This window comes from Carcharodon carcharias, chromosome 5 (assembly GCF_017639515.1).
Source record: "Carcharodon carcharias isolate sCarCar2 chromosome 5, sCarCar2.pri, whole genome shotgun sequence".
In the NCBI taxonomy this organism is placed as follows: domain Eukaryota; kingdom Metazoa; phylum Chordata; class Chondrichthyes; order Lamniformes; family Lamnidae; genus Carcharodon; species Carcharodon carcharias.
The window spans coordinates 106,080,772-106,099,786 of record NC_054471.1 but is presented as its reverse complement, the minus strand read 5'-3'; the positions used below and the strand labels follow the sequence as shown (position 1 = coordinate 106,099,786).

At 43.1% G+C, this 19,015-nt stretch overlaps 1 protein-coding gene across 1 annotated transcript in view; it reads left to right on the top strand.

The window, feature by feature from the left end:
- Positions 1-2,264, top strand: part of bmp5 (bone morphogenetic protein 5) — a 192,007-nt gene extending 189,743 nt beyond the window's left edge. The window contains exon 7 of the mRNA XM_041188065.1: positions 1,660-2,264. Within this exon, the coding sequence (XP_041043999.1) occupies positions 1,660-1,809 (150 nt within the window). The 3' untranslated portion in view covers positions 1,810-2,264. The remainder of the gene's footprint in view (positions 1-1,659) is intronic.
- The last annotated feature ends 16,751 nt before the right edge of the window (positions 2,265-19,015 follow it).

Here is a 19,015-nt window from a genome sequence, read left to right as displayed (position 1 = left end):
CACAAACCTTTCCAGATCTGCTAAATCCATTTTCCACAATTTAAATGCAGTTGGATTAATTTGTGACCCTTTGCAGCCAAATTCTGGAAAACCATATTTCATTAAATTGGCTAAAGTTTAATGAATGTGTTGTTAATGTTTCTGAGAATCGAGCAGCGGTGATAGAGATTTAGGTTTGAGTAACTCCTTATTTTTGTACAGTTTTGACTAACCAAATATCCTTGCAAGTGTTGATATTTTAGAAAAACTTTTATATTCATATATTTGGTATGGTATAGTGAAGAAGAATATGCAAAGATTAAAATATAATTAGAGAAACCTCAGTGCCAAGATGGTTTCATTCTTTATGATTATGATATTGTCCCAAAAAGATTAATGCATAATCAAATCTTACGTTCCCTCTACTCTGCTTCAAAGGTGGGACTGAACTTCCTCCTGTTGACACTTTTGAGAAAGAAGGCAGTGTATATGCAGCATAACATGTTCCATTTCGTGCACACACCGAGGCCAGAATCTTCAGTTCGGCGTATGGGGGCGGGTCCCACTCGCCAACGTGTAAAGTGACACATGGTGATGTAGGGCGTGTGTCCCTCGATTCCGATTTTCCATTTGGCGGGTGCGCACCAGAGTCGGTTGCGTGCCCGCCAAACTGTCAAAGGCCTTAATAGTCCACTTAAATATCAATTGAAATACTTAATGGAGCTGCCCATCCAACCTTAAGGTTGATGAGCAGGTGAAGAGCCCAGGCGGCCTTCGCATTTATCATGAAACCTCATCCACAAGCGGGATGATGTTTCATGAAGTGTTTATAAATTGAATTTAAGTTTTCATAAAGTTCATTGACATGTCCCAGCTCATGTGACATGTCACAAGAGAGGACATGTCTTAAAATTTAAAAAAAATTTAAAAATCAAACTAATCTTCCCGAGGCACCTCTGTGCGAAAGAGTGTAGGCCCTGACTCAGCCTACTTCCCCTGCTCGCACAGGGAGTGCTCAGCACTTCCGGGTGCACATCATGCTGGGCAGGCCTTAATTAGCCCGCCCAGGTAAAATAGTGGCACCCAGCTGATCGGGGGCGGCGATTGGCTGCGTACTCGGCCACACCCAGTCCTTCCCAACTCCCCCAGGAGGGGAGAAAATTCTCCCTTGAAACTTTCATTAAAATTACGAGCTGATTAAACTTAACCTAATAATTTTTTAGCTGCAACTTTGGACAAGTGCCCACTACTGACGTTATATGGCACATTGGCTGAGAAATTGATTTTCACCCATCAGCTATGAACTGGACCACTGAGACAGATGTACAAAATTGGTCTTCCTGCATCATAAAAATGTGACTGGCAACCTGGGGTGTCATTTGTGCCCCTGCAGACAGCACATCAGCCCTGAAAATGATGCTAGTTGACCATGATCTAATTGAATGGCGAACGAGGGGTTGGGGGTTGAATGGCCTACCTCTGTTCCTATATAATATTCTATTTAGCATTAGGTAAATCAGCTGTGTTTTTTTCATTTTTGTGATCATGGGCTTGCCCCTAGGCCTTGATAGCTTGTGAATCAATTTATTATTGAATAGTTCAGTAGCTTTTCTTTTTTCTCTTTGCCGACTCTTGCTTGGAACATGGCTGTTTATGTTGGAATTTTGTTTCTGTTTGCAGGTTCACTTGATGTTCCCTGACAACGTCCCCAAACCTTGCTGTGCACCAACTAAGCTAAACGCAATCTCTGTGTTGTACTTTGATGACAGTTCAAATGTAATATTAAAGAAATATAGAAACATGGTGGTAAGATCATGTGGTTGCCACTAGCCTGGAAATTCAAAGGGAAAGAGGGACCCAATTAAAAGTACAACCTTTAAACCACCCTTAAACTTTTACTAAGTGATTCCAAATTGGGTTTGAAGGTGCTTCATGTACAGTATTATGTATATAGTACTCATTGTGCCTATAATTTATTTCTTTCAATTTAACTACTTTACTACAGGAAAACTAAAACAGATGTTCTCAGCCCTTTCTGGTAGTGCACAAAAACAACTGTGGTTGACTAAATATTTATTCAATAGAGCTGAAAACTGGTACATTTTTAGACAAAGCTTTCCTTTATGATACAAACATTGCGAAGGTGGTAAATGGTTTATTAACTTATCTGATTTCCTGCTATATATATTTTTTTTAAAACAGAGGGATTTAAAAATATTTTTACACACTTCATCTCTTTCTTAAACTGTACTATATGAAACATTGGAGATTAAAAAGTTGTCGAATTATTGTCCTAACCATGATGTACTGTATATCTACAAACTTGTTGACCATTATATGAAATATAATACAATTCTCCTGACGACTAATTCTTAATTTCAGTACTATTCTAATTAGTTATTTGTATCTATTAAGTCCAGCAATTCAAATTATTAGCACCACTTTGTAAAAACATCTTCCTTACTCCAAAGAAAGTAAAATTCCTATAATGGACAGATGAGTGGACATTGGGATTTTACCCCAGCGAGTGGAGTGTGCACTTTTCTTGACAAACCACAAGTTTTACCCTCTACCTTGTAGCTTTCTCACTGTGAAATTAGACATTCTCAATAAGCTGAACACTAAGCTAGAATACAGAGGGGAGGAGTTGATGCTTCAGTTGTACATAGTCTTGGTCGTACCCCACTTGGAGTATTGTGTTCATTTTTGGGCACCACTCCTCAGGAAGGATACATTAGCCTTGGAGGCAATGCTGAGCTGATTCACCGGAATGTTACCAGAGCTTAAAGGGCATCATTCAAGAATTAGGTCAATAGACTTCGTTAGGCAAGGGAATCAAGAGACCAAAGGCAGCCACATTTGATTGAGGTGCCGATCAGTTTTGATGGAAGCGAATGGCAGATTAGCTCAGGGAACTGAATGGTCTTCTCCTGTTGTTATGTTCCTCTGGCCACATGTCCCAGTTTGGTTATGGGTTTTCTGGTATGTCTGAGATTGCCTGGCCTGACATGTCCTGACCAAGGCTGATTGATCTTTATTTCAATGCTATCCAGTATTTTCTAAATCATTTGATATCTGCCTGAAGCTGACCAGAAAGTTAAAAGCAGTATTTTTTGTTATGAACCATTGCCTTTCAATCTCTTTTCAAGAAAATGTAATGATTAGTACATTATTCAATTGATTTTTGAGCCTAAATTCCAGATACTTTTCAACATAAAATACTCTGATACTTTAGGCTTAAGCTTCTTACAAGAAATTTGCTGTAGCTTTGACTTACTGTGGAATAGAAGGATATGAACACATGATGCTGATCTTCCTTTCTCTTCTAGTAGTGCAGGAATTACTCCATTAATTTTAAACAAGTTAATGTAAAGCCTAATGTGTTCAATAATGAATATCTATTCATACTATTCGATCATTGCATACCATTCATCTTACTGAAAATCAATACTACTTATCTTACTGAAAATCTAAGTGGCGCCATTTAAAGGAGGTGATAGGATTAACATGGGCTGAAACATAGACTTTTAATGCAATGGTATGGAGGCATATAAATTAAACAGCCCTCTGCCCCCTCTTTCCATAGTTTAGACAGAAATCTTCATTTCAACTTTGATGCTGTGGGGAGATACACAGCAGAGACCATGGGCACCTTCTTTCAAATAGGGAGCATCAGAACTTTGACATCCTTTCACCTTTCTGACTCTTACAGCACAGAAAGAGGTTATTTGGCCTATCATATCTGTGCTGGATCTTTGGAAGGGTTATCCAATTAGTATCACTAATATAATATCGTCATTAAAATTCCCCATTGCTTTGGAAACATCTCCTTTTCAAACATATATCAAAATATCTCTGGAAAGTTAATATTGAATCTGCTTTCAGCACCCTTTCAAGTGGTGCATTCCAGATTACACTAACTTTCTATGTAAAAATAAAAATGATTCTCCGCTCCACCTGCTACATTTGTTAATTATCTCAATGTGTCCTTTGGTAACTGATTCTCCTTACAGTGGAAACAGTTTGTCTTTATTTACTCATATTAAAACCTGTTTAAATTTTGACCATCTCTATTCAATCTCCCTTTAACCTTCTCTGTTCTGAGGAGTGCAGCTTCTTGAGCGTCTCCACATAACTGAAGTCCATCATTCTAATAAATTTCCTCTGCTCTCTATCCATTGCCTTGACATCCTTCCTAAAGCATGCTCCCAGAATTACCATTTTTTTCAAAAGATCTTAAACAGGTTTGTCTTTTCACATGATCAAATTTGTATTCCTGCATACTCATTTGTTCAATACAGGTAATCTTTAACACGAATCCTCCAAATATTTGGTACTGGATGAAGTGTTCATGAACATAAAAGAGTTATTTTGACCTGCCTTTTGCATTTTATATAAAGAAGAGTCAGAACAGCGCTTTTCATAGTTGGTTTCCAATACTTTAAGACAGATGTTACACTCTGAGTTATTTCTTTACCATCCTGAGTGTGGAATAATTGACCCAGGTACAAGTTCCAGAAAAAATGCCAAAATTGTGGCATTTATTATATGGTCAGATTGGGTCACATGATGTTCTTCTGATAAGGCAATTATTCCTGGATTCATCATACAAGCTTCACTAGCTTCATATAATTCGTTTAAACAGACATGTAACATCACTCCTTAACAATTAATTTTAAATCTCTGTAGCTAAATGAAGAACAAAAAGAAGACTTGTTTTTATATGGCTCCTCTCATGACCTCAGGACATCTCAACGTGCTTTACAGCCAATGGAATACTTTTGAAGTGTAGTTACTGTTGTAATGTAGGACATGTAGCAGTCAATATTCAGGCAGCAAACTCCCACAAACAGCAAGGTGATAATGATCAAGTAATCTGTTTTTAGGGGTTGGTTGAGGGATAAACATTGGCCAGGACATGCAGCATAACTCCCCAGTTCTTCTTTGAAATAATACCAATTGATCTTTTTAATGTCTTATTACGTTTAATGTTTCATCTGAAAAATTACACCTCTGACAGTGCTGCACTGGAGTGTTGGCTTAGATTTTGTGCTCTTGTCTCTGGAGTGAGACTTGAACCCACAATCTTCTGACTCAAAGGCAAGACTTTAGCTACATCATGTATAGACATTGCTGTATATAGAGTTTTGAAGATTGTATGCCCCTGTTTGAAAGAGTCCTTGGCAGAATACTTTTTTCACTGGTTTGCTTTTTAATATCAGGGAACTTTTAAATCTTTAATATTAACATTTTGTCTACTTTAGCAGCATCCTTGTCCAAAATGGCAATTAAATAGTAAAAGATTTTGGAACACTGTTTTATAAGAAAGTTGTATACCAGTATTGTATGTAATGTTATACAGGAATATATTTTCTAGAATAAAAGGCGTCCAGGAGTCAATAGCAGAACAGTAGAGTTTCTTTCTGGGTTACTATTACCATTTCTGTAGTAAGACATATTGTTTCTTATCAATAACCATAGTTACATGGCTGTAGGGCAATTGTGGGTTTCTGATGATATTCTAAACTGCAAGCCTGAAGCTTGTGCTACTTATGACCTTATTTCAGCTTACTAACACATGTACGCACATCTGCTTTTTATAAATATGTGCCATCACAATCTTATTGGGAGGTTTCAAAATTCCTGCTTAATTGTCATGCCTTATTAAGATCTATACTGATTATATAACTAAGAAAAAGAACTTACTTTCTTCATTTACCTAAAATATAATGATCAAGAAATAAGGTTATTGCTTAGGCAGTAAATATTTCCAATGATATGTAGCTGATGAACATTCAAAACATTAATTGCACAATTTGATCGAAAATCACCAGAGAAACTTTATTATAATGGGTATTAACTATGCTTTTAATGTTAAGTTATAATATTGCTTTCACTTAATTTTTTTCTCACTTCAGTTCTGGAGGCATAACTGGGAAAAAGAATGTGGCAACTGGAAGAAATATATTACTGCCAGTGCTATCCTTTACCCAATGAGTGAAAATGGCCACAATAGCAAAAGTGAACAGAACTAGAGTATAGTCTTGGTCTATTCCCAACTCGTAGGATTAAGTCCCTGATCAATTTGTTCATTGAGAATGGACTTATTTTTCCTAGCTCTCAGTATTCTCATTCCAAGTTTACTTTTCACTTATGTCATCAGGTCCAACTTTCTTTGCAAACTTTAAAGTATTAATCTGAGTAAACCTAAGATGTGCCAGGTAAGATATATCAGATTTTATATATTTCAATGATTTCCAAATTAACCTTCTTCCTTCTGGACTGTAAAGTTTAGCCTTTCTTCATAGCTCATCATCTTTCCATGTCTTTATGTCAGAACATCATTTTTGTAATGTGGTGACCGAAACAAAACATTATTCAGAGCTGTCTGCCAGAGTAGGACTTCTGTTATAAATGAATATTATGTGTTACATTACATAAACATTGTTCAACATTTTCCATTCATTTTAAGAACAGACAAATAATGAAATGGCATGTCGCCAGATAGTTCAAACAATTGAGCACTAGCCTTCCAATTGGAAGGCTGCATAGTCAAGCCTCAGGGCTGCCTTTGTACCTGGTGTGGGGATTTAGTTAGATGTTAGCCACATTGATAAGAGGAAGTACCACACACACATTTTTGCTTGAGGGAAAAATAGTTAAGTTTGCCTATTTCACCCTGCTTCATCTATTAATTAATCTTTGTGGGATAACCTGTGGTAGCCATATGCTGTATTCATATGACAGTGATCTAATTGTAGAAGGACATGTCTCCTGGCTGTTATAATGACTGGAAATGGTGGGAATTAAAATATTCAAATAGTTGCTTAAAGTATTTACAGCATCCATTAGTAGAGTGATGGATAGACGTAACTATTAACAATATTAATGAACAAATGTTTGACAGGCTTGCGTGGCATTGCTCTGTCTTGGTTTAATGCCTCAGTTAAAATAACAGACAGAGGGATGCTGTAAGTTAAATTGTTTATGCATTGTTTATCCAATTTCCCCCAGGTAAATATTGGGAAGACTGAAGCCATTGTTTTCGGTGCCTGCTCCAAACACCGTTCCCTAGCTATTGATTCCATCCTTCTCCCTGGCAACAATCCGAGATTAAGCCTATCTGTTCACAACCTTGATGTCACTTTTGACCCTGAGATGAGTTTCCAAACCTTCTTGCCTTTACTCGGACTGCCTATTAACACCTCAATAAAATCACCAGATCTTGCTCCTGTCTCAACTAATCTGCAGCTGTAGCCCTCATTCTTGCCTTTGTTACCTCTAGACTGATCATTCCAATGAATCCTGTTTGGCCTCCCACATTCTCCCTTCTATAAACTTGAGGGCATCCAAAACTTTGCTGTCCATGCCTTAACTCACAGCAAGTCCTGTTACCCAATTGCCCTGTGCTTGCTAACTTACATTGGCTCCCACTCAAGCAGAGTGATTTTAAAATTCTCATCCTTGTTTTCAATGGTCTTACCCCACTCTATCTCTGAAATCTCCTCCAGCCCCCTCAAACCTTCGAAATACCTGTGCTCCTGTGATACCGGCCTCTTGTTTTTTTTTATTCATTCACGGGATGTGGGCGTTGCTGGCTAGGCCAGCATTTATTGCCCATCCTTAATTGCCCTTGAGAAGTTTGTGATGAGCTGCCTTCTTGAACCGCTGCAGTCCATGTGATAAAGGTACACCTACAGTGCTGTTAGGGAGGGATCTCTAGGATTTTGACTCAGCGACAGTGAAGGAATGGCAATATATTTCTAAGTCGGGTTGGTGAGTGGCTTGGAGAGGATCTTGCAGGTTGGTGTTCTTGAGTGTCTGCTACCCTTGCCCTTCTAGATGGCAGCAGTCGTGGGTTTGGAAGGGTGCTGTCGAAGGAACCTTGGTGACTTCCTGCAATGCATCTTGTAGATGGTGCACACTGCTGCTACTGTGCATTGGTGGTGCATCCCCAATTTTAATTTCTCCGCTATTGATAGCCATCAGTTACCTAGTGATTAAGGATCTGGAATATCATCCCTGTACCTCTCCATCTCTCTACCTTGCTTTCCCCTGTTCAGACACTTCTTAAAACCTACCTCTTTGACCAAACTTTTGCTCATCTGACTCAATATCTCCTTATGTGATTGAGTGTCAGACTTTGTTTATAATGCTCCTGTGAAGCACCTTTGGGATGTCTCAATATTCTAAAGGTGCTATATCAATATAAATAGTTGTTGCATTAATAAGAAGAATTATTTGGGGCTTTGAGTTAATAATGCCTTAAATTTGAGCACTGTAAACTCTACAGCTTCTTAGTATTAAAGAAGATGCTACAAATTGGAGTAATAAAATAGCACAAAAATCCTTTCGCCCCAGCATTTTTGTAATAATTGTTTTAACATTATACAGTGAGACCCTGCTATACTACACTTCACTATAGCGTAAAACTTGGTATAATGCATGTCTGTCTTGGAATCCAAACTATTCATTTAAATGTATTTACAGAATTGTATGAAAAATGGAGCAAAGTGTTAACCAGACTTTGGGGAAGGTTGTCGGCTCTTGCAGGCCATGTTGCTCAAGTGGAGAATTGAAGTTGAATGCAGTGATATAATTCCTGCTTACAATGGAGCTGTGGAGACCCAGTCTGTGTAATTTAGTTACTATTCTAAAGATGGGTCAGGTCATTGGAGATGTTAGCCTGTCTGTAATTGCAGTTAGGCAATGGCTTAGGGTGTTTTATAACTTGTTCGTCTGGATTTTCACTGAGAACTCAGGAGCCCTTTAAAAATGGCAGGCAGGTCCCAATTCCGAGATTCCCAGTTTCCAACTTTTGGGCTTGCCTTTTAAGGATAAGAGTTGGCTCGGCTCGCAAGCCTGGACCCTGCATTCCCGACCTGGTCCTCTCCATTGTGGGGATGGGTACGTCTTGGTCTGCAACAAATAAAAAAGCAGAGTATTACTTAAATGGAGAACAGCTGCATAATTCTGAAGTGCAGAGGGATTTAGGTGTTTTAGTGCATGAGTCACAAAAGGCTAATATGCAGGTATAGCGAGTAAGTAAGAAGGCTAATGGAATGCTATCCTTTGTCATAAGAGGAATTGAACATAAAAATAAGGATGTTATGCTTCAGTTATACAGGGCATTGGTGAGATCACATCTCAAATATTGTGTGCAGCTTTGGTCTCCTTATTTAAGGAAGGATGTAAATGCATTAAAAACAGTTTAGAGGAGGTTTATTAGTTGATACCTGGAATGAGTGGGTTATCTTATATGGAAAGGTTGAACAGACTGGGTTTGTTTCCACTGGGGTTTAGACGAGTGCGAGGTGACTTGATTGAAGTCTATAAGATCCTGAACAGTCTCTCTGGGATGAAGAGAGAGGAGGAAGGGAAACACTAGGTTGGGAAAACCTAGGAATGCCTTCGATGGGCACAAAGGGCCCCTAAAAGAGGCACACCTCGTTTGACCACGAAAGTGATCCATGAAACCAGCCGAGCTGTACATTTGGGGCAGAATCCTTGTCAGGCGGGTGCAGTGGGGGCGGTCGGGAAGCCGCCTGTCACCAGCGATTGAGGCCGGAAGGGGATTTCATGCTAGTGGGCCAATAAAGGCCCACCCAGCAGGAAACGGGAACAGCAGCGCTGCCTGTGTGGTGGGGGGGGGGGGTGAGGGCGAGCGGGCTTTGTGCATGCGCCTGGGTGAGCACTTGAAAATCTCCAAGACACAGAGCTGCCTCAGGGAGATAAAGAGTTTAAAAAAAAAACTAAAAATGTTATAAAACATGTCCTCTCATGTCACATGATCATGGACATGTTATTAATTAAATTTTAACATTTTTATTTTACTTTTATTTGCTTTAGGAAACCTCATCCCGCCTGTGGACGAGGTTTCCTAAAAAGTGCAAAAGCCACTTGGCCTTTTCACCTGCCCGCCAACTGTAAGTTTGGACGGACAGTGAAAAATTAATTTTTATTATCTTAACAGGCTTTTTAATTGTCGGCGGGTGCGCTGCCGACTCTGGCTCGCGCCTGCCGACCAAAATATCGTGCAACTGTGCGTTGGCGTCAGGATGCTCTCCTGATAACAACGTGCATCATTTTACACTTGAGCGGGTCGAGTGCGCACCCGCCCACCGAGCTAAAAATTTTGCCCTTGACATGGGCCTCTTCCACCATGGGTAAAATCGCAGTGGCAGCAGGAAGAGGCCTTTAAGTGTACTTTGACTACTTAATGACCTCAATTGGCACCCAAGCAGGCAGCCCTCCCGATGCACTCCATCACCCCAGCCACCCCACCCCCCCTGTCGCTCGTACAATTGCAGCAACAGCACCCAATTTTCACGGCCTTCCCCCCATCTGCCAATCCACCTCTGGGGATTATAAAATCCAGCCCAATGTTTGACTGTTGATAAACTGGTGGCAGCAACAATATAAATTCTGTAGAAGCACATTATGATTGGTAGGCATGAACATGTGTCTCCAGCTGTTCAATGGTTCTGGAACTGAAAGAACTAATCTCATTTAGAATTGCTTTTCTAATTACTTTGGCTCTCCAAGTGCTGGTCAAAGGTCAACAGCTGGAAGTTCAACCAGCGCAATGAATGTTCCTGTTCTGTTATAAAGAGGATTCATAGACAGCTGTGTTGGGGACTAGCAAATGTTATACACCTTAACTGAACACTAATGGGTGTCGATGACAGCAGTTGTCTAAATAAGTTATATTGAAAAAGATTTACTATGGTTAGTGGAAATAGAATCAATGCTTGAAGTTACAATGTCCCAAACTTGCTCAGGCAAGATTTAAATCAAAGGGATTCAGTTTATCTTCAACCCTGGGTGTTCTTTGAGTTTGAGACTCTAGTTAAACATTTCCAGTAAGCATTGGAGGAAAATTTGACATTAGCTCACTGATGGTTTTCCTAAATAAAACAGTGTTTAATAAAGTCTTATGTTCGAGTTAAAGTCAGGCACATATTTGGTTAAAGGTGGCATGCACCAATTGGCTTTAAGCATTTGTGTGTAAGGTCAGCAGTTTTCCTTATTTAACCCTACAGCACAAGGGAGGGGAGCAGCAGAATGGCAGCTTGCATGGAGGCTCAGGATTGGCAGGGATGAGTCAGTGCTGAGGGGGTTTGTGGAGTGGAGTTGCGGGCATGGAAGAGTGGAAGAGAGAGGAAGGACAGAGGGTCAAGAGCATGGAGAAGTGAAGTGGAGAGGCCTGGCATGCTTAGTCTCGTGTGGGGGGGAGGTGGTGAGGACAGTCAGTCAAGTTTAAACAATGAGAATGTTGGTACTGTATGTCCATCTCGGAGTGTTGGCTGGCAGAGTCCTTACAGGGCTTTGGGTTCACCTACAATATAACAATTCTCTTCACTAAGAGTGATCTCAGGCATTGGCTGGAACAGTCCCAGATTTGCACTGAGTGAGGGAGCAGGCGAGTAAAATGATGTGTTACCTGCCAGCCACAAGGGCGGCTTTTCATGCCATATTGTCCCAAACCTGCCGCATTGATTGTGCATTCCCGGGAAACACAGCATTTCCATGGCAAGTGGCCATCATCTCGCGGCTTTATCACGCCAGGCGCCATATTTAAAGTCCAGCCGTGCGCACACCTCTCAGTGCTTCCAGCCCACGACAGCTGCAAAGAAGACATGGCCATGAAAGACAAAAAGACTGTAACCCCAGTTTCCATGACCCAGTGGAGGCTCGGCAAGATGTCCTCTACCCCCGCTCTGGCCGCAGGGTTGGCAGCAGCCTTACCACCCAGAAGGAAAAGCATTTCGGACCAGTATTCTTATTTCCAGTTTTAACTTTTTTTTCCCTTCTGCATAATCAAGCTTGGGAGGCGGTGACAGCAGTGATAGCACCAACGCCCTGCAAAAGAGGACAGCCACCCAGTGCTACAAGAGGATGAATGATCTCCTCCATTCCGCCAGGATCAGTCACTCTTCATATCATTCCCAACTCACACACCCACAAACCCATCACACACACACACACACACACACAGGGATCCCACTCACTGCTGGTTCAAGGGACATCACCATTCACTCTCTCACACAAATGTTCAATGTCCTCATCCCATCCATGGGACACTCACCACCCACACATGCCAGGCATACTTATCATCTGGCCTTGGAGGCATCCTTCTTACACTCTCTCCATCTCTATTTATGCAGGACAAGTGGCACACAACAAGAGGGAGAGGTTGCAGACTGGTGGCTGAATGCCTGAAATCAAGGTCCTCACGGATTTAGAAAACAGAGCCATCCAGCTGTCGGTGAGGATGTGGACCGGTTCTGTGCTGACAGTGAGGTCCGTGCTGCCCTACCAAGTGAGGATCCAGCAGTGCAACATCCATCAGACAACCATGCTGTGAGTGATGTGTCCTGTTTTACAAGCCACTGCCACGCACTAATTATCTCTCCTTGCTTTCGCAAGCACATCTGCCAAACAGCCGACAGACTCCATGACCCAGGGCCTCCAATCAAGCCCTGAAAAAACCTCTGAAGAGGAATCTGGAGGCACTTCCCTGAAGTCCCGTCACAGCACTCACCCACACCCTCCACCAGCGCAGAGACACACACCTCGTGGGACCTAGCTTTAGGGTAGCCTCGGGATCACAATTTGGTGAGCACATCACACTTCCTGATCCACAGCACATGGCGGCAGGAACTTCCCAGGTTTCCGGCAATCTGAGGGTTGCTGGAGGCCAGAAATTTGCTGAGTCCGAGTCAGATGATGAGCCTCTGGACTCGGTCATGTCACAGTTGCTGGAGCTTCAAAGGCAAGCTCAGGAACATCAGGAAGGGAAGTCCGCTGCACTCCTCAGATTGCAAGGTACAATGGAGGAGTCCGTCTGCCCTCAGGCTGAGGTGATAGCGCCGGCATGCCAACACACTGAGGTCAACACTGGCAGGGTGGCGATTGCCATGGAGATCTTAGTCCAAGACGTCACACCTGCACTGCTGCACAGTTGAACTCCATCGCTGACGCCATAGTTGGCCTCCAACAGTGTGTATGTGAGAGGGATACCGGGAAGCTTGATCTCACCCCAGCTACCCCTTCTCCTGAAGAAGTCAGCCAGGGGTCCTTGGGCGCCCATAGGGAGGAGGATCAGCAGATGTACACCCAGGGGCCATCCACCCAGGTGAATCCGGGAATATCCGGCCCATTTGAATCCCCTCTCCCTGTGTCTCCAGCACCTCCAGCTCCACAGGCCAAGGAGAGTGCCACTGCCACACAGCAGGTCCCTGAAAGCGGGCCAGGGCCCTCCAGGCCTCAGCCCTCTAGAGGACGCCTGTCAAAGTCATCACAGACCGGGTGTAGCAGTCAGCAGCTGCCTCCACCTCCGCTGTGGATGTCCGGGGAGCACCAAGACGTAGTGGCAGGGTTAGGAAGTTAAGAAGATGTAGTTGCACAGCCTGGGCACAGGTGTTATTCACTTGTACATTATGTTCACTGTTGTAACTAAACTCCCAAGAATGTCTCCCTGCCAATGGCTCCTTGGTCTGATGAGCAGTGTTCATGTCACTCAGATGTGAAACCTTTCCGGACAAGATAAAAGCAGGTGTCTCAGTCCAGGGCCTCTTCCCTGTGCTTTGTGCAGCCTTCAGGCCAAAGTGATGGTCTGGCCTCACACTCCCTGGACAAATTACTGATGCCTGCACCTCAGCAGTGCTGGTCATTGCTGCCAGAATATCGTGGGCAGGTGTCACAGAGTTCCATCATTCTCTGTGTGCTCTCAGCACCTTTAAGGTGGGGCTGGCCCCCATCTCTTCAGCGTTCTGTGACCAGTGACGTTGTGCTCCTGAAAGGCTCAGATGCTGAAGGCGGGCAAAGGATCAAATGCTTAAATTTTCATGGCTGCGTCTCCATGATATGACCCTGATCACAGAGTGCAAGCGATCTCAGCAAGACAGGAGTCAGATATTCTCAGAGGCTGTGTGAAGGCCTATGAAGTGTCCTCACTGCATATCGTCATCATCATGCTCCACAAATCTAGCAGTCTCCCAAGCACGCCTGCCTTGTCTGGTCAATGACAGGGTCTCATTGCTGTCAGTGTCGCCTTCGAGGACCTGCTTACCATCAACATCCTCCTCATCAGAGAAGACCTCCAGCTCTTGCATCTCCTCCTCAGCCAGCTCCTCTCACCATTACAACCTGGCGCTGCAAAGGGTGCAGCAGGCATGATGTGTGACACCCTCTGTGGACTGTATTGCAGGCTCCATCTGACCAGTCCGGGCACTGGAACCTCATCTTCAGCACCCTGATGGTTTGCTCCACCAGTTGTGAGTTGCAGCATGATCCTCGTTATAGCGTTGCTCTGCTGCAGTCTGAGGGCACCGCACGGGTGACATTAGCCACAGCCTCTGTGGGTAGCCCCACCCCTGAGGAGCCATCCCTGAAGTCTCTGTGGACCCTGAAAGGCATCAGGGATCTGTGAGCGACTCAGGATGCAGTTGTGCACACTCCCTGGAAACCGTGCACACACCTACAGGATGCATTCCTAGTGGTCGCACACCAGCTGCACATTCAGTGAGTGGAAGCCCTTGTGGTTGATATTGTTCACTGTGTGTTGTGATGGAGATAGCCGTGGATGCCCTCCATGTCACCTGGTGCCAAATTCTGCGGTAGCTGGCAGATACGAACAACCAGTTCCCTAGATATGTGCAGTCTTCAGCGACACTGGTTCTAGGTCATCTGCAGGAATGAAAGGCAGTGTCTATAGACCTTGGGGCTAGCTAGGCGCCAACCAGCGACAGCTCGCTGAGGTTCCTCAGCTGCATGAATGGGAGCCCCAGCCGCCCCTTCTTCCAGAGGGTGTTGCTGCAGAGGGTGCAGCCAGGTGCCTCAGTCACCCTCTTCTCCATCGTCTTTGCCCTCTGTATGTCACAAAGCATGCAGCTAGCCATGATCCTGATGTACTCCTCCTGCAAGATAAAAGAGAGACACACATGGATTAGCTTGGGTATACTAAGAACTTCCCTTGGTTAAGTCTGAAGGCCCCTTAATGCTTCCCAGAGAGGTGTCCACCCTGCAGTCATGTGACAGAAACTAATTGTCAGGGACTGCAGTATAATACAACCTGAAAAGGAAATCTGTGTGTGAGAAACATCTCAGAAACCAGGAAACATCCAAAATAGCTGAACCATCATAGCTAAAAGTCTTCTAATGCAGCTTAAGTGCTGCACTTGTTCCAGTTTCAAAGTTCACCTGAGAACCAACTGCCTGGCTAGTCATCTACAAAGGCTTTGCAGCTTCATGAGAATCCTTTGTTTCTATAAGATCTTCACTCCAACTAATGTTTCAACTCAACCAAGAAGACAACAGGCCTGCATTAAGACTGAGTTATAAATTCCATTTTTCATAATTATGACTTTAACTCCATCTGTATATAATCTAAGCATATGTCTCTTCTGGAGTGCTGCTTTGGGCTGCATTAAAGTGCTTCAGTTGGAGTTTGGTTAGAGAGGGAGATTGGTGAAGAGGGAAGGAAGTCATCCTTTCATTTTCTGCCTTTCCTCAGTAAGAAGAGCCTCGGCCTTATTAAGCAGGACCTGGTAATTATTTCTTCTACCCTTAATATTCTCTAAGCTAGAGGAAGTAAAAGTAAAGGGAGTAATTTAAAGGTAAGTCATGGCAGGGCAGCTTAGCCAAGTGGAATGCTCCTCCTGTGCGATGTGGGAAGTCAGGGACACTTCCAGTATCCAGGGTGACCATGTGTGCAGCAAGTAACTCCAGCTACAGCTACTTGAAACCCATGTTTTGGAGCTGGAGCTGCACTTGGAGTCACTGTGGAGCATCTGCAAGATGAGGTCTTGTGGATAGCATGTACAATGAGGTGGTCACACCGCAGGTAAAGAGTGCAAAGGCGAAAGGGAATAGGTGACTGCTAGACAGAGTAAAAGTACTAGGCAGGTAGTGCAGGAGTCCCCTGGGCCCATCTCCCTCTCCAATAGATTTTCCGTTTTGGATACTGCTGTGGGAGATGGTTTCTCGGGGAAATGTGGCAAGAGCCAGGTTCAGGGCACCACAAGTGGCTCAGCTGCACAGAGGTGGGAAAAAGAGCAGGAGAGCAATAGTGACAGGGGATTCTATCATAAAGGGAACAGACAGATGTTTCTGCAGCTGCAGACGTGACACCAAGATGGTATGTTGCCTCCCTGGTGCCAGGTCAGGGATGTCACTGAGATGCTGCAGGACGTCCTGAACAGCCAAAGGTTGTGGTCCACATTGGTACCAACGACATAGGTAAGAGGGCTGAGATCCTGAAAGCAGAATATCGGGAGCTAGGAAATAAATTAAAAAGCAGGACCTCAAAGATTTAATCTCAGGATTACTCCCTGTGCCATGTATCAGTGAGATCAGGAATAGGAGAATAGACCAGATGAATGCATGGCTGGAGAGATGGTGTAGGAGAGATGCATTTAGATTCCTGAGGCATTGGGACTGATTCAGGGGAAGATGGGATCTGTACAAACTGAACAGGTTGTACACCAGCAGGACTGGGACCAATATCCTTGCAGACGTATTCGCTAGTGCTGTAGGGGAGGATTTAAACTAGATTGGCAGGGGGATGGGAACCTGAGCAGGAAGACAAAAGAGAGGGAAACAAAGATAGGAATGAAAGTAGAAAGCAAAACTGGAAGGTAGAGGAAACAAGGGCTGGCAGCAAATAGGACCATAGTACAAAAAAAGTGTGTAAAAATGTTAAAGACAAGTCTAAAGGCACTGTATCTGAATGCATGGGGCATTCGCAATAAGGTAGATGAATTAACAGCTCAAATAGATGTAAATGGGTACAATATGATTGCAATTACAGAGACATGGCTGTAGGGTGACCAAGGCTGGGAACTGAATATCCAAGGGTACGCGATATTTAGGACGGACAGGCAAAAAGGCAAAGGAGGTGGTGTGGCGTTGTTAGTTAGGGATAAAATCAGTGCGATAGTGAGAGAGGATATTGGCTCAGAAAATTTAGATGAGGAGACAGTCTGGGTGGAGCTAAGAAGTAACAAGGGACGGAAAACATTTGTCGGAGTTGCCCAAAGGCCTTCAAACAGTGGTGATAAGGTAGGGGATGGCATTAAACAGGAAATTAGAGATACAGGTAACAAGGGTGTTGTAGTGATCATGGGTGACTTTAAATTATATATAGACTGGGCAAACCAAATTAGCAATAACACTATGGTGGATGAATTCCTGGACCACTATGTCGAGGAACCGACTAGGGGACAGGCTATGCTGGACTTGGTATTGTGCAATGAGAAGAGGTTAATTAACAATCTTGTTGTGCAGGGTCCTTTTGGGAACAGTAACATGATAGAATTCTTCATTAGGATGGAAAGTGAAGAAGCCCAAACTGAAACAAGGGTCCTAAATCTCAAAGGAAGCTATGAAGGTATGAGGCGTGAGTTGGCTAAGATAGATTGGGAGAACTTCACTAAAAGGCGGATAGACAATGGCTAATATTTATGGAACAAATGTATGCATTGCAATAATTATACATTCCTTTCTGGTGCTAAAACACAATGGGAAAAGTGGCCCAATCATGGCTAACAAAAGAAATTAAGGATAGTATAAGATCCAAAGAGGAGTCATGTAAAGTTGCTAGTAAAAAGTTGCAAGCATGAGGTTTGGGAACAGTTTAAAATTCAGCAAAGGAGGACCAAGAGATTGACTAAGAGGGGAAGAATAAAATATAAAAGTAAACTTGCAAGGAACATAAAAGTGGGCTGTAAAAGCTTCTATAAGTATGTAAAAAGAAAAAGATTGGTAAAGACAAATGTAGATCCCATACAGTCTGAAACAGGAGAAATTATAATAGAAAACAAGGAAATAACAGAGCAATTAACCAACTACTTTAGTTCTACCTTCACGAAGGAAGACACAAATAACTTTCCAGAAATACTAGGGAGCAAAAGGCCTGGTGAGATGGAGGAATTGAAGGAAATTAGTCTTGCTAAAACAATAGTGCTGGAGAAATTAATGGGACTGAAAGCCGATAAATCCCCAAGGCCCAATAATCTACATCGCAGGGTACTAATGGAGGTGGTCATGGAAGTAGTGGATGCATTGGTTGTCATCTTCCAAAATTCTGTAGATTCTGGAACAGCAGATTGGAGGGTAGCAAATATAACCCCACTATTTAGAAAAGGGAGGAGGGAGAAAACAAGGAATTACAGACTGGTTAGCCTAGCATCAATAGCAGGGAAAATGCTAGAGTCTATTATGAAGGATGTGATCACAAGACACTTAAGAAATATCAACGGGATTAGACAAAGTAAACATGGATTTATGAAAGGGAAATCATATTTGACAAACCTGGAGTTTTTTTGAGGATGTAACTAGCAGAATAGATAAGGGAGAACCAGTGGATGTGGTGTATTTGGATTTTCAGAAAGCTTTTGATAAAGTCCCACATAAGAGGTCGGTGCGTAAAATTAAAGCACATGGGATTGGCGGGTAATATATTGGTAAGGTTTGAGAATTGGTTAGCAGACAGGAAACAGAGGGCTGAAATTTCCACCCATTGGGGGATTTGTGCAGGGGCGGGTGGGAGCGAGCATGAACCTGATTGGCACCCCTGATTGGGTACTCACCGCCATTTTATGTGGGTGGGCCAATTAAGGCACGCCCAGCATGATGCTTGCCCAGAAGCACTTGAGTGCTCCCTATATGGGCAGGGGGAGGGGTGTAGTTCCCCGAGTTGGGGCCTGCACTCTTTTGCGCAAAAGAGCACAGAAATCTCCCCGAGGCACGGAGGTGGTGTTAAAGTTTTTAAAAGCTAAGTACAGAAAAGGAAATATTATAAAACATGTGCCCTCATGTGACAGTGTCACATGAGCTGGGACATGTCAAGGAAAATTAATAGAAAACTTTATTTAATTTATAAACCCTTCATGAAACCTCATCTCGCCCGTGGATGAGGTTTCATGAAAATGCAAAGGCCACCTGGGCTCTTCGCCTGCCCGCCAACATTAAGGTTGGATGGACAGCTCACTTAACTCTTTTAATTCATTTTTTATAGGCCTTAATAGACCTT